The sequence below is a fragment of the Bactrocera latifrons genome, unplaced genomic scaffold, assembly GCF_001853355.1.
Source record: "Bactrocera latifrons isolate USDA-ARS-PBARC rearing strain unplaced genomic scaffold, ASM185335v1 scaffold_19, whole genome shotgun sequence".
Taxonomy (NCBI): Eukaryota; Metazoa; Arthropoda; class Insecta; order Diptera; family Tephritidae; genus Bactrocera; species Bactrocera latifrons.
Genome location: NW_017535407.1, coordinates 1,997,995 through 2,012,394, shown reverse-complemented (window position 1 = coordinate 2,012,394; position 14,400 = coordinate 1,997,995). Strand labels below are relative to the sequence as shown.

The 14,400-nt window shown below is 34.2% G+C and overlaps 4 protein-coding genes across 5 annotated transcripts; 3 read left to right on the top strand and 1 right to left on the bottom strand.

The window, feature by feature from the left end:
• The first annotated feature begins 929 nt into the window (after positions 1-929).
• On the top strand, positions 930-2,440 carry LOC108967527 (UPF0454 protein C12orf49 homolog). Its single transcript, XM_018931013.1, has 2 exons — positions 930-1,281; positions 1,353-2,440. The coding sequence occupies exons 1-2, from the start codon at positions 1,195-1,197 to the stop codon at positions 1,911-1,913; spliced, it is 648 nt and encodes a 215-aa protein (XP_018786558.1). The 5' UTR covers positions 930-1,194; the 3' UTR covers positions 1,914-2,440.
• Positions 2,441-2,845: 405 nt separating this feature from the next.
• On the top strand, positions 2,846-3,855 carry LOC108967525. Its single transcript, XM_018931011.1, has one exon. It carries the CDS (start codon positions 2,916-2,918, stop codon positions 3,762-3,764), a length of 849 nt encoding a protein of 282 aa, XP_018786556.1. The 5' UTR covers positions 2,846-2,915; the 3' UTR covers positions 3,765-3,855.
• A 643-nt stretch (positions 3,856-4,498) lies between these two features.
• On the bottom strand, positions 4,499-6,524 carry LOC108967522 (allantoinase). The gene is made up of 6 exons (XM_018931006.1): positions 6,195-6,524; positions 5,908-6,059; positions 5,564-5,831; positions 5,353-5,498; positions 4,747-5,290; positions 4,499-4,689 (listed from the first exon to the last, which is right to left on the bottom strand). The coding sequence occupies exons 1-6, from the start codon at positions 6,348-6,350 to the stop codon at positions 4,531-4,533; spliced, it is 1,425 nt and encodes a 474-aa protein (XP_018786551.1). The 5' UTR covers positions 6,351-6,524; the 3' UTR covers positions 4,499-4,530.
• Positions 6,525-8,292: 1,768 nt separating this feature from the next.
• On the top strand, positions 8,293-11,857 carry LOC108967523 (probable tubulin polyglutamylase TTLL1). 2 transcript variants are annotated; one of them, XM_018931009.1, is made up of 7 exons: positions 8,293-8,695; positions 8,870-9,070; positions 9,153-9,343; positions 10,369-10,555; positions 10,619-10,820; positions 10,934-11,274; positions 11,653-11,857. In XM_018931009.1, the coding sequence occupies exons 1-7, from the start codon at positions 8,685-8,687 to the stop codon at positions 11,798-11,800; spliced, it is 1,281 nt and encodes a 426-aa protein (XP_018786554.1). In that variant the 5' UTR covers positions 8,293-8,684; the 3' UTR covers positions 11,801-11,857. The 2 variants fall into 2 exon arrangements, with proteins under 2 accessions (XP_018786554.1, XP_018786552.1); XM_018931007.1 differs by lacking the exon at positions 8,293-8,695 and having other exon boundaries at positions 8,832-9,070.
• The last annotated feature ends 2,543 nt before the right edge of the window (positions 11,858-14,400 follow it).

Genomic DNA, 14,400 nt, shown 5'->3' with positions numbered 1-14,400 from the left:
AGCAGAGGCAATTTAAAATTGTGTTATATGAGAAGTAGGTTTTTTCGTAAATTTTTGCTCTGAAATACAAAGATGTCAAAGAAATATGCCATACAAATTTTGGTTGAAATCGGTCAGGCAGTTCTTGCGGTACGTGAGTTCATATAAAAGTAGTGGGCGGACCACGCCCATCGTCAAATTTAAACCTCAGCTTCTCTAAAGCCCTCTCATAGAATTCCAGGGAAAATTTAAAAACTGAAAATTTGAAAACTGACTTGACTTGACATGACCACCAAACATAATTTCGTATTCAGACGTTGTTATTGCTAATAAAGTATCGAAACCTGGAGCAAAATTTGTGTTATCTATTCTACGAAAATCCAACAAGTTTTTCCTAAACCTACTGATTGTCGGTGTTACTCTTGCCCAATGAATGTATTTCCAATTGATTTTAGGCCACCCTCAACTTGAAAGTTATTTCCAACCAAAAAAACAAAAAGAAAAACAATAATAGCAAGTCTATTTTAAATAATATTATTCTTTTAATAATTTATATAATAGTGTCTAAACAGTAGTAATCTTCTCGAAATATATGCTTCGTTTTACACATATAAAATGAGTAACCGAAAGTTATCAAAGACACCAACCACGTTGAATAACCATTGCTTACTCTGCATGCGAATACATCGCTGTACTATTTTACACATATTTCTGTTCGTGACCTTTAAATTCAAAAAATTTTAATTAATCAAATCTTAAAATTTCTTAAACAATTAATTTAAAAATATAAATTTATCTGCGCGATATTTATAAATAAATTACATCAAAAATCTCTCAGTAAGCGTTATAACATCAACTCAACATGATGGCAACACCATCAACAGCTGATCAACTGTCTGATTATTACTTTTGTTTTGTTGTGTCACTACGTACTCGCACTTCTCCATTACCAAAAAAAAAACAAAAAACAGAAAAAATAAATTTATATTAATTTATTGTCACATTGTTTGCAGACAATTTTGTGTTAAAAACGTTCAAACAAAAGTTTAAAATGTTTTGAAACATTCGTAATTGGTCGATGGAGAGCACAGATTTGTGTACGCGAATTGGATGCGCATAAGTCATAGTCAACTTTGTGAGTCGCTATGTCACAGCAAATTCACCAGCTAGCGTGCCAGCAGTGAACTTTACACAGCAATCAGAGAGCAAAGGACAATGTGGCCACGATTTCTTGGCCGACGTATCCTTTATATAACCATCACATTACTTGCCCTAATATTTTTACTAACGAATTTACTTAAGGTAAGTGCTTTATTACATATAATATATACACACAAGAAACTGTCTCACCTCCCTTCATTACTCGTAAACAGTTTGGCGGTCTACGCGCCCTGCATGCGGACAATGTGCTTACCGTGCAACGCACACGCCCACTTATCTGGCGAACACTACAGGAACACCTACTGCCCGAGGAGTCACAGAATCGCACCAACGACCCAGACATACACTGCCGCAATTCGGTGCAAGGACGCGATTTGCTCGTCGATGATCGCGGTTTTCTTTGCCGACGCGAACATCTCTTATTGCCCAGCAATTGCTGTGACATCGAAGTGCCCGAAACACAATATTACACATGCGATACATGCAATACAACAACACATTGCTGTGATATATACGAATATTGTGTCTCTTGCTGCCTACATCCCTCGAAACGTGCACTATTGGAGCTAGTCTTGCGCACAATTACTGGACGTCAGGCAGCTGTCTATGCGCATGTCGAGGATCATTTCGAATTGTGTTTGGTCAAATGTCGTACGAACTCGCATTCTGTGGCGCATGAGAACAAATATCGTGACGGCGTGCCTAAATACTGTTATGGACAGACAGAGGCACATGAATCACAACGTGAAGTATCGGGTGGCGTGGCACGTTGATTGTGCCGCAGTAGTGAAACAAAGTGGTAGTGACAAATCGGTTGATTTAAAAGTGTTTTGTGTATAAACGACTGACGTCTATTAAGTTGCTTAGAGATTTTAGACACAATCAAGGTGGCTTTACTTGCGGTTATAGGGCAAAACAAAAATACGCTTTAGAAGAAATGCTAATGTTTTGTGTGAATGAGAATATGCCTGTAGTATATTTGGAGTATAGTGTTTGTATGCATGCATAACTGTTGGAAGACAGCTAGAAATCATGGTAAAACTCACAAATAACACTCATGAGTGTATAATTAAGACAAAAATAATACTAATAAACAGCGAAAATTACCATGACAATTGAAGATTAAGTATTAAAATAGAATATAGCAGTAAATTAAATTAATAACTTTAAGTACTAGGAATGTAGACTTAAGTGCGTTAGATTTGTTTAACTAACTTTCAAATAATACTCTCGAAAGCTTTTGTTTAGCAAAAGTTTAAAAATATTATAATAATATTAAGCACATTAATAAATATAGAATTTAATTTTTTACACCTTATTTGGCGTTTTTCAAATTGAAAGTATTTAGAACACTGTATAATTGGGCAGTGGCAGTAGTTAAAGTGATGCTTTGCATAAAGCAGAGGTTAATGTTTCAAAATATATTTCTGTTAGTATAAGGACGGACAAACCAAAATCAATCCAAAGCAATACCAAATAGTTAAAAGGGTTTTTTTTTAGCAGTCTCTGCCAAATTTCCTCTGGATATCTTAATAAATAAAAAACTTTTTCATACAAGGATTTGGTTTTGGGTTTTTTCGGAGAACACGACGAGTGCGAAATTTGAGATAGATACGTTAAAAACGGAGGGAAAACTTAGTATACGCTGTTCAAGCTCTAATGAAGTCAAAAAAAAAAAAAAAAAAAAATATTTATATTATTTTTTCAATTTATTCAATCCCTTCAGACATTGATATATTTTTCTACACGTTTTATTTCAATTTCAAGACAACAACATGAACTGCTTACGCCATCACCGTTACGATTGTGGGATATGTCATGAGGATTCACCCAGAGTTTCCAATTGCAATATCAATTTACTATCGCTGGATGAGATTGTGCAAGTTATGCAGAAAGTAGTAAATGACACGGTCTGTACCGCGCTGCAATGGATATTGAGTGATGTCACTGGTGAATATTTCTATCCGGATCCGAAAATTGTACCTGATACCAGAGAGGACTATCCAGACTTTCTTAGCTTTGATGCTATATATAAGGAGAAGTGTATTAATTGGGTTAATATACAGGACTTTTCGGTAAACGAAATATTCCAGCAAGTACGCGATTATATATATCTCTGGAATTTATCGGAATGTACGAAATTTACGCTCGCCATCAATGACAAAGCCACTATTATACCAAATAAAGGTTCGAGATATTTTCTAGATGCCACGTTTTCGAAACCCACACCGGCTTGTCCCAACCCCTTAGCGGTGGCTAATGTACATTTCACCGCTATTGTACCGGCACATTTGCCTAAACATTTCCCCGTTAAAGTTATGTACCGTTTTGAGGGTTATCGTCGACAATATCACACGCATGGTCGGCATGAAGTGCGCAGCAAGGACTTTCAGCGATACTTTATCGATTCGATACTGCAAACAAAATTAATATTTTATTCGAAAATATTCGAGTGTCGTCATCCACATGTGAAATTGAACAAAAGTCCAGTATTGGCTGATGAAGCAGAGGTGGAAGATATTACTAAAGGCTTTGACAGTGATAAATCTGATGATGACGAAGACGTGTCACGAAAGGAACAGACAGATGTGTTAAGTTTGATTAGCACGCTTATGAAGAAGTGAGCAAAAACTGTGTAGATGATGAACTTAGACTGGATAAGAGTATGGAAAAACTCAATCTGTCGTTTTTGTTCTATGATATCTATGTAGCGAGTGAAATATCGAAAATATTAAATTTTGTAATTGTTTTGAGATGTGGAATTGGAATTACTAGAACCTAGAAAGCTTTATGTGAGGGCCTAAAGTTTCTGGCACCAAATTGATTAGGTTGTGCTTGGATCTTTGTTGTGGGGTTAAGGTGAGAGAGGGTAGCATTTAATCTACTGACCTTGGCAAAAGATCTGAATAAATCGAACGTTACGAAGACATTCGACGAGGTCAGACCACTGAAACCGATAAGGTTTATTACCCCGAGCATCTAGAGTTATCTTTCTACGGTATCTGCGACTGGATACCGTAGGAGATTAAACTCTTACTTATTTAGAATCGAACCCGATATACCACATTTATGTACCGTATGATTTTAATCACCGCCAAACTCATATAACACTTCGTATGGTCCGTTCCCGTCCAGTCAACAATTTTACTGGACCTACCGTTAGATGACTTTTTTACAAACAACTCGAATCTATCACCCAAGCGAGGAGTAGATAATCGCTACAACAAGAATAAAATCAACCACAGCTTCATTAGGATCATGCGCAACGTTACTAAGATTCATACAACAGGATTACGTCAGAATATGTCATAACTTAATACTTAAAACACTTATCTTTAAATTTTTATTACACCTGTGAACTTTAATCTTCATATTAACAAAAAACCAACATTACATTCGTACAAATTTAACAATTTTCTTAGTAGTTTTACGCAGCAACACTTTGCCCAGTGGCTGACCAAAGCCCTCGTACTGCTGATAAACGTGCAAGCCGCGCACAACTGTGGCATGCACCACGCCACGTAAGCGTTGGTCCATGTAAGGTGTAGCCTATGTTGAAAAAATATTCAAATATAAATCAAATCTAGTCACGGAAAATCCAGATACCTTATTGGTGGAGAAAAGCATGTCCGCCGACACGTTAAATTCCTCTTCGGGATCCCATATGCAAAAGTCGGCATCATAACCCTCTTCAATTTTGCTTTTGAAACTCGATAGACCACAAAGCACGGCGGGATTTTGACACATTAGACGATAAATGTGCTCCATGCCGAGCCCTTGCGCCTGACACTGTGTCCAAACTATTGAGAGACCCAATTGCAATGACGAAATACCCGGCCAGGCATTCAAAAAGTTGCCACGTGCACGACCGTAATTCAAACACTTAACGCCCGGCGTCGCTGGCGAGTGATTTGAGGCGATAATGTCCAAACAGCCATTCTTCAAAGCTTCCCACAGCGCTGGTTGATTGGATTTGTTGCGTATTGGTGGTTGGGCTTTGAACTCCGTGTGACAATCCTCGATTTGCTCGGCGGACAGCGTTAAATAGTGTGGACAAGTTTCGACGGTTAGATCCGCGCCCGCACCTTTACATTGCGCCACAATGGGCAGTACATCCGCGGAACTCACATTCATGATATGCATATGTTTGCTAGAATGTCGTGGGGTCAATATCAATTTCACATTTTAATTTTTACAGTCCGACCACCTTACCCCTTATATGCAGTGGCCAATTGACTGATCAACTGCACGGCATTCACCTCCATTTCGGCAGGACGTGTACGCGAAAAGGATTCATATTTTTTTGGTTCCTCCTCATCTGGTCCGATGGGAGTTTTCAATGGAAGTTCGGCATTGAACTAAAAATTAGATACATTTTTATTTTTGCTAATTTTAGCGCTACATGCGCTTTCGAGTTTCTTACAGCCAAAACGGTTCCATCTTCTAGTTTTCCGATCACCGCCTCCAGCTCTTTACGATTGATGGCGGGAAATGCATCACCAACTGGCGCCGGTGTGGGCGAAAGCGTGCATTGTAGGCCTATAACACCGGCGGCTAGTAGTGGTTCGGCTTCCTGTGCATTCTCGGGCACTAATCCACCCCAAAAACCGACATCCACATAAATCTTTCCACGCGCCACACCGGTTTTTGTCTTTAACGCCGAGACGCTGGTTGTTGGCGGTATAGTGTTACTAGAAAGATCGTTTTTTAAAGGAATTTTCGTGCTTCGCTTCATTTTAAAAACAAAAATATTTTTTTTTTACGTACGTCGGCCGATCAATGATCGTTGTAAAACCGCCGGCAGCTGCTGCTTTCGTTGCTGTCACAAATCCCTCCCAATCTTTACGCCCCGGTTCGCTGATGTTTACATTGGCGTCTATCAGACCCGGCATAAGCACTTTGTCGCCAAAGTCATACACCTACGACAAATCAAAACAAATAGAGCGCATTGGTATAAAGAGTTCAGTTCAACCGCCTGTTAGCCGGCAAAACAATACAATTCGAATTTCACTTTCACTCTCTTCGCCGCTCTTTCGCGCTCTCGTTAAACTCACCGCTTCCGACTCCGTATTGCAGACATAAGTATTCACCTCTTGTGCAGTGCGCAAGACCCTACGTATTATGCCCTCTGTGTCGACGATAATGCCACCGTTCAAGAAGCCCTGCTCGGTGCCAAGGAAAATACGTTTGCTGAGGAAAAGCAAATCCATTTTACAACTGAATTATGCACAATCAGTACGCTTTTCCGGTTATTTTTCAAAAAGCTTTACGCTTCTTCAGTTTCCTCGAAATTTATAACTCCTTAATTGAAATCTAAATTAAAAAATTTATTTTCTTCTATGTGCTATATTTAGAACGCTCTTTTGATTTATGTACTTCCACGCGCGTTCACCACAAAAACACTGAATGATCACAGAGCACTGAACAAGTAAACCCATTTCACTTTACTTATGAAAAGCTCCGAAGCTTTCTTTTTGGTGAAATTCTCCAACAACTTATTTGAGGTGAGTTTTGAGTATTTTTCAAATATAAATCAAAAATTAACGAGTTCATTACAAGTTAAATTTTTGTTATGTTCGAATTTGTCTCGAAATAGTTCTTGAATTTAATAAAATTTTCTTAATTCAGCCTCTTCTAACTTCGTCTTGGTATAAAAATAGAAAGGTACCCAAAGTACCTAAGACACAAAATCAGTGGTATCTAGGGATATAAAGGATAAAGTGAAGCTAACCAGCATAAGAAAATTTAATTCTCAATACATCAACTAAGACGACTGAGTTCATCCAGTTTTTATAACTAAAATCCACTTTACATATAGTTTTCTCCGCAATTAGGGAAGATAACACTTTCAGAGACCTTAGAATTCGCAGAAAATTTCAAAATATATTACAACTTAATGCCATCGTTGGATTCCAGTACTAAGAACCCAGATATTGTATAGCGTAGACAACATCTAAAGCAAAAATAGGAATATTTCGAAGGCTCTCTAATTGGAATATATAAATAAAAGAAATCAACTTGCATTACCACAATGCTACCTCCTGGACTTTTACAACAGAACAGGGTAGATAATTTCGACTCGGTTAAACGAAAATAAAAGAATAGTGAAATGGGATCATTCCGTTAACGCAGCGAAAGTCACATAAGTTTGCTCGACTTTAGTAATAACAAAAGAAACGTTAACTTCGGCTCCACCGAAGCGATAATATCCTACAAAGATGCATGTCTTTTAGCATAACAGGATATAAAACGATTTTTATCTTGATATTGTTCGGTCCGTGTATATGGCATCAATGCAATAGATGGGTCCGATCTGAACGAATTGTTCCAAAACTGTTCTGTTGTCTCGGACAATAATTCACGCCAAATTTCTTTTTTTTTTTTTTTTTATTCAAGTTAAATTTACAATCTGTCTTAATATACAAAAAAAAAAAAATAAAAACAAAAAAAAGACAGCTCAGTAGAATTCAGTATCAGGTCAATATCTCATACACTAAGGACTAATACACCTACATATACATACGCAAACATATAGACAAACATGGCTAAATAATAATGATAAATAATAATAATAATACAAACTTAATTTATCCTATTCAGAGTATAATTAGATATATTAGGACATAAAAGTTGAAATTTCTAGCCTTGGGGGGTTACGTGGGATTACGGGTTTCAAAAAGACGATTTTTTTTTTTTTTTTGTGTGTTATTAAATTTTACAACACCTCTTGAATATTGTCCTAAATTTTCAAAAGATCCGAGTAATAGTTTCGGAAGTACAGCTTTGAGGTTGTTTTTTACCCGAGGAAACCCATGTAACGCTATATAAGCGCCCATAAGTATAAAGTATCCAAAAGATATTTGCTTTTGGTGAAAAATTTTGATCTTCCGAATGAGTTTTTTTTTCAGAAAAATGCTTCCCATCTGATTAAGGGCCTTGATTGCAAGAGTTTCACCTCTCAAATGAGTGAAAAGTATCCTTTTGACGAAACTAAAATATTTATAATTAAGATTATGTACTTTAAAATAAAAGTTGCATACAGACTTAAATACTTGAAAAAGTAAACATAAATTGTGAATATATTTTTTTACATTATTATTTTTCTATTTTGTCTGTATATTTCACTTGGAAATAGGAGATAGAAAGCAACAATACAACGAAAAATAAATTTACAAATTTTCGGGCAGACAGAGACTAAGTCAGAGCGCATGTTTTTAGTGAAATATTATAGTAAATAACGGCAAAAAATCCTTAGCAACACTAAATTATTAGCAGCAATACGAGGCGCCTGTTGGTTCAATAAAACGAAGTGTAAACAAATGCAAATACATACACCCATACATATGCACATGTGTTAACAACTGCAAAGGCCGTGCTAAAGCATTTAAATAGGACATTTAGCGCAACATTCGCGATCTTTAATTGTTTTGATGCAACGAACTCCACTTCGATAAGGATATTAGCAAATAAATCACAGACCAACAACCTTTAAATATAGCATAATATCGTGAATCAAACAATTGAAATCGAATAGAATTGACTAAATGTATGGCAGGTGAGTTGAGTGCTTAAGTACAACAATACTACATAAATAGTAGAGTAGCATAAGCTTGTGGCATGTCTAACATACGTTGAGCGAAAAATCACTTATTAATTTAAAATATTGATTATATAAAAACATATTGTGTGAAATGTTTAAAAAATACAAATTGAAAAAAACTCCACGCAGAGCGGGCAATGCGGTACCACACGAACGTATGCGCATAAGTTTTTGCACCGATTTGGACAAATCAGTTTTGGTGAATAATTTCGAGAAACGCGGCTGGTCGCAAGTGAGTCCCGATGATGATTGGAATTTTTATTGGGCGAGCGTGCAGACATGTCGGAATATTTTTAGCGTCGACAGCGGCTATCGCATGCACGACAATCAGTGAGTTACATATACATATATGTCTTAAAGTGTTTTTTCTTTATGAAATAAATAAATAATAATAATAATAAATTACTTACAGAATGATCAATCACTTTCCCAATCACTATGAGCTGTCGCGCAAGGATTTGTTGGTGAAAAATATTAAGCGTTATCGCAAGGATCTGGAACGTGAAGGCAATCCACTGGCGGAGCGCTCTGAGCCAACAGCTGCCGGTGCGCCGCGTTATGTGTATTTGGATTTCGTGCCCATCACATTTGTATTGCCGGCGGGTAAAAAAAAAACATTTTTGCAATTATTATTTAAGCTGGCGCTTATTTCTTTTTTTTTCTTTATTTTATACAAGCTTTATATCGTATATATTTTACTGATATCCTTTGTAATAGATATTATTTGACACACTTTATTTTTTATTTTGGGATTTTATTTGCACAATATACTTATTTTTACAGCTTTTTTATTGCACTTTTTTCTACTATTTTACTTTTATATTTAAAATTTACATATATTGCATTTTCTTTGGATGTTTTTAATAACACATTTTACACTTTTTTTACAAATAGCTTGTTTTTTATTACTTTGTACATTTTATTTTGCTATTTTATTTATAATTTGCACCTCTTACACTTTTTTACAAATATATTTTACTAAAAACTTACTTTTCTCTATTTTCTCACATTTACCTTTTTTTATTTTGATATTTTATTTATAATTGCAAATTTACACTCTTTTGACAAGAAGCTTATTTATATATATTACTTTTTTCACTTTCAACCTTTTAACTTCGCTATTTCATTTATTTTCACACCCTTTGCACATTTTTTTACAAGCAACTTAATTTTTCAACACATGATTTTCTTTATTTAAGACACTTTTAAAGCTTTTTTTATGATATTTTAACCTTATCCATTTTAGCCCACTTTATTTTCTTTTATTATTTACTTACTTTCACACTTTTCGCACTTTTTTCTTTTCAATACGCGCTTTGACTTACACCTTTAGCACTTACTTTTCTTCTTTCACTTTACTTTTACACTCACGCTTTTTTATGTATTTATTTTAAATTTTATTTTTTAACGCATAATTTACAACTTAAATTATAATTATATTTTTGTAAGCTAAATTTTCACTCTAAATTTTCGCTCATTATCACATATAAAAATGATTTATTGATTTCCTTACATTTTAATCATTATTATGCTATTTTGGCAAACACTTTTTGCACTTTTTTCGAGAACACTTTTTCCATTTGCAGAACACACGATTTTAGTTCAACATTAATAAAACGCATTTTTAGATTACAATATGTTTGTTGAGGAGTATCGCAAAAACCCACAAAGCACTTGGATCATGAAACCTTGCGGCAAATCACAAGGCGCTGGCATTTTTCTCATCAACAAGTTGTCAAAATTGAAGCGCTGGTCACGCGAAGCTAAGGGGCCTTTCCACCAACAATTATCCAAAGAGAGTTATGTCATCTCCAAGTAATTGCCATACGCTTTAATTTTATGCAATAATTTTTTAACGCCATTGTTTTCAAACATTAGATATATTGACAATCCACTGCTAATTGGCGGCAAGAAATTCGACTTACGGCTTTACGTGTTGGTCACCTCGTTTCGCCCACTAAAAGCTTATCTATTCAAGCAGGGATTTTGTCGCTTCTGCACAGTCAAATATGACACAAGCGTTACCGAGTTGGACAATATGTATGTGCATCTAACGAACGTGAGCGTGCAAAAGCATGGCGTAAGTAGGAAGTCTGCAATAATATGAGTCAAGTAACAATTGTAACCTCACTTTACCGATTTCCTTTTACATACATACTTTATTTCATTTCCTTTTCCACCTTCCGTCTAAAGGGCGAATACAATAATCTGCACGGTGGCAAGTGGTCTGTGCAGAATTTAGCGCTGTACTTAGAGGGCACACGTGGCAAGGAGGTGACGGATCGTCTCTTCGGTTCAATTGCTTGGCTAATTGTTCATTCCTTACGCGCTGTAGCGCCGGTGATGGCCAGCGATCGTCATTGTTTTGAGTGTTACGGCTACGATATAATAATCGACAACAATCTGAAGCCTTGGTTAGTAGAAGTGAATGCATCACCGTCGCTTACCTCAACAACAGTCACTGATCGCATACTAAAATATAAACTAATCGATAATATATTGTCTGTAGTGTTACCGCCGGACGGTGTACCAGAGTAAGTGCAAGAAAATTGGTTAATTTTACACCATTTTTACACTTTTCACGCGGAGCACGAAATGACGCTACGATTTTTGCACAATTCCAACGGTAAACTGTAATGTGTAATGGCGGACTGTCAAAGTAGCGGAAATTTTGTGTGTGTGTTTGTGTCAACATCTGTTTAGCAAAGGTGCCAACCGCGTGGTTTGCTGCTTGAATATGTTGTGAAACCGGATAAAGTTAATGCAGTGCTTTGTTTGAATTTGAATTTGAATACATATTTATTTGCTATATTTTGTTGTGAGTTGTATTTATTAGTTTAAACTTTTTCAAAGTCATATTTGTTTTTCTTTTGTTTTTTTGTAATAAAGCTTTCATTTCTTATTTGCTTTAGCGTGCGTTGGAATAAAATACCTAGCTCCGATGCTTTGGGCAATTTCGATTTGCTACTCGATGAGGAGCTGGCAGCACAAGAAGAACAAGCACAATCTGCACAGCCGAGCACGAAAGGCAGAGGCGGTGGCGGCAATCGTTGGAAATGATAATGTGGTGTAATTTTGAAAACGCTATATATTTTTTAACAACTTTTATTTATTATTTTATTATAACCAAAGAAAATTGTTAAGTGAAAAATAAATAAAAGTTATCGATTACTTACGTGTGTTGTAGCCAAGTTTGGTGTACCGAAATGCCAAAGTGAATAAAAAACACCAATGTTGAGGTTATTTTTCATAATTTATTAATTATTATTATTTAATTTAATTATTAATATTTTTTTTTAATTTTCGTATAGATATTTTTATAAAATTGGTGTAAATTCGTTATGAGACAAATATAAAAATTTTTGCTGGCCTCCCAAAGGTAAAGCCAGGCCGATTTTTGACAAATCAAACGCCCTTTCTTCAGCAGTATCCTCTAGAGTTATGTTTACTATGATTCACGCCGGAGAACAGTAATGAGTGTTATGTTCACCATACCCCGAGCTTTAAGTTGGAATTACCGGCACCGAAACGTCTTTATATAGAGCCAAGCGCACTCAGCATGGCAGCGGAGTTCATCAAAGATATGTTTAGTCTGTTTTATGTTTACAACAACAAAAACAATAAGGAGTGTAGCCCTCCTTAAGATAATTTCTGTCATCGCCTGCATTTTAATGTGTTTTTAACTTTAAAAGTCAAAAATAAAATATATTTCATTGCGCGTTGCCAGCGTGTTTCTTATTTGTAAAGAAATATGAAATATATTTTCTTCATTTTTTGGCTGAAATTTAAGCATAAATCTATTGTAAGTCACATGCAATTAGTTTAGTTACACATACACCATAACAAATCACAAAAACACAAATTACATATATTTTAATATTTTTTCTTTATTATTAATTTGGACATAATTTTATTGTATCGTTTTAAATTGTTTATTACTGGTAATTAACTTACACTTAAACGGTTTTTCAAATGACAATATTAACTTACAAAACTACGAAATTTATACTGAGCAATATTAGTCACTTAGTAATATCTATAGTTAAGTACATGTTTATATGTAAGTTTGTATATAAAACTAATATTTTTTGAAGCTAATTTCAAAGCTAAATCGAACACAAACTAAACAAATATATATAAATGAAGACAATGCAAGAAACAAAAAATGGAATGAGAGAACTAGGAAAAAATAAAAAAATAATTTTAATATAATAGTTAATAATTATTATAAAAATAAAATAATAATTAATAATAATGAACAAAAATTAATTAAAAATAATAATAAAATATTAGTATAATAAACAAAAATTAGTAAAAGAACTAAATTAATATATTATACCAAACAAACAATAATAACACAAACAAAAAATCGCGCAGTGCCTACAAAATTAAGTACTTTCACAAATACTTTCAAACCACGCTAAACAAAAAATTAATGACATTAATTGTATTAAATGTAATTAAACATATATAGACATATATTTTAACAGTTATGTACGCGCTTATATTATAAATGTCAGAAATATCTTATGCTTTCACTTATATAAATTAAATTATAAATATTACAAATATTATTTACAAAAGGTTTACACACATATACAGGAATACATATGTTTTACACAAACAAAAATGTTAAATGACAAATACATACACATATATGTAAATGAATAATGAGTGCGTTTGGTTGGTGTGCTAGAGCGTTGCGGCGGCGTTAAATGTGTGACTTAAAAGTTAGGTTAGGTTAAAGATGGCTTCATGGCGTTAAGGCGTGCCGGAAATTGGTTGAAAAAAAAAATTTTTTTCTATGTATAAGCATTTATACAATGTTTCTTGTTATTTACAAAAATTTTTTACCAAAAAAAAATCATGTTTACAAACAAACATATAAAGCTATAGACAAATTTTCTTAATTAAATTCAATGGTTGAACTTAAAATTTTCATTTATTTAGTTTTTAATGCAAATTCGTATTTACATTTTAGTTTTTGTACAAATTTTTCTTTTTCGTGAACTATTTTTACTCGCTAAGCTCTGCTGTATGTAGTTGTTTTTGTTTATTTTTGTCTATGATTTGCCTTTTTATTTTATTTTAAATATTTTTAATTTCTTATATTTTATTTTTTATATCAAAAACATTGTAAAAATGTATTTTTTGTACATAAATTTAATTATTCTGCACTGTAAATAATTTCGAATGCCTTGTTTGCGTTGCTTAAGTACAAAAACAGTTAGTAGTTGGTATTTAGTAATAGTTGTAAAATATTTTTGGAATGAAACTGCACGCTATTAATTTTAAATTAGAAAAACTCTTAAGTAGAAAATAAGTTTTAAGCCTTTTTATAGACACAGGTGGCTACGTTGAAGCCAATTTGATTTTACGTCCACTGTGGCAGATGAAATAGCGTACGAGTGGAAATTTGTTTGTTATTGTTTATTGTTGAAAGTCAACATTCAGACATAATTCGACTAATTTTTTCGCAATTTTGTTTTTTGTTTATACTAACCAGCATATAATAAGCAAGAATTTATATTTTGGTATTATTTCGTTTAATTTGTTGAATGGACGATCTTGCTGTGTCAAAAATTTTGAAAGAAGTAACTTTTTAGTGTAAAACACTGAGAAACAAAATATTTTTGTGTTCCTTCAATCCATCTTACATG

What these genes read in the sequence shown, in the direction of transcription:
- LOC108967527 (XM_018931013.1), top strand. Translation starts at nt 1,195, where the DNA reads ATGTGGCCACGATTTCTTGGCCGACGTATCCTTTATATAACCATCACA. An exon ending in TACTAACGAATTTACTTAAG is followed by an intron (nt 1,282 to 1,352) that starts GTAAGTGCTTTA and finishes ACTCGTAAACAG; the next exon opens with TTTGGCGGTCTACGCGCCCT.
- LOC108967525 (XM_018931011.1), top strand. Translation starts at nt 2,916, where the DNA reads ATGAACTGCTTACGCCATCACCGTTACGATTGTGGGATATGTCATGAG.
- LOC108967522 (XM_018931006.1), bottom strand. Translation starts at nt 6,350, where the DNA reads ATGGATTTGCTTTTCCTCAGCAAACGTATTTTCCTTGGCACCGAGCAG. An exon ending in ACGATCATTGATCGGCCGAC is followed by an intron (nt 5,832 to 5,907) that starts GTACGTAAAAAA and finishes CGATCTTTCTAG; the next exon opens with TAACACTATACCGCCAACAA. An exon ending in TGCTTTTCTCCACCAATAAG is followed by an intron (nt 4,690 to 4,746) that starts GTATCTGGATTT and finishes TTTTCAACATAG; the next exon opens with GCTACACCTTACATGGACCA.
- LOC108967523 (XM_018931007.1), top strand. Translation starts at nt 8,832, where the DNA reads ATGTTTAAAAAATACAAATTGAAAAAAACTCCACGCAGAGCGGGCAAT. An exon ending in CACATTTGTATTGCCGGCGG is followed by an intron (nt 9,344 to 10,368) that starts GTAAAAAAAAAA and finishes ACGCATTTTTAG; the next exon opens with ATTACAATATGTTTGTTGAG. An exon ending in TGAGCGTGCAAAAGCATGGC is followed by an intron (nt 10,821 to 10,933) that starts GTAAGTAGGAAG and finishes TTCCGTCTAAAG; the next exon opens with GGCGAATACAATAATCTGCA.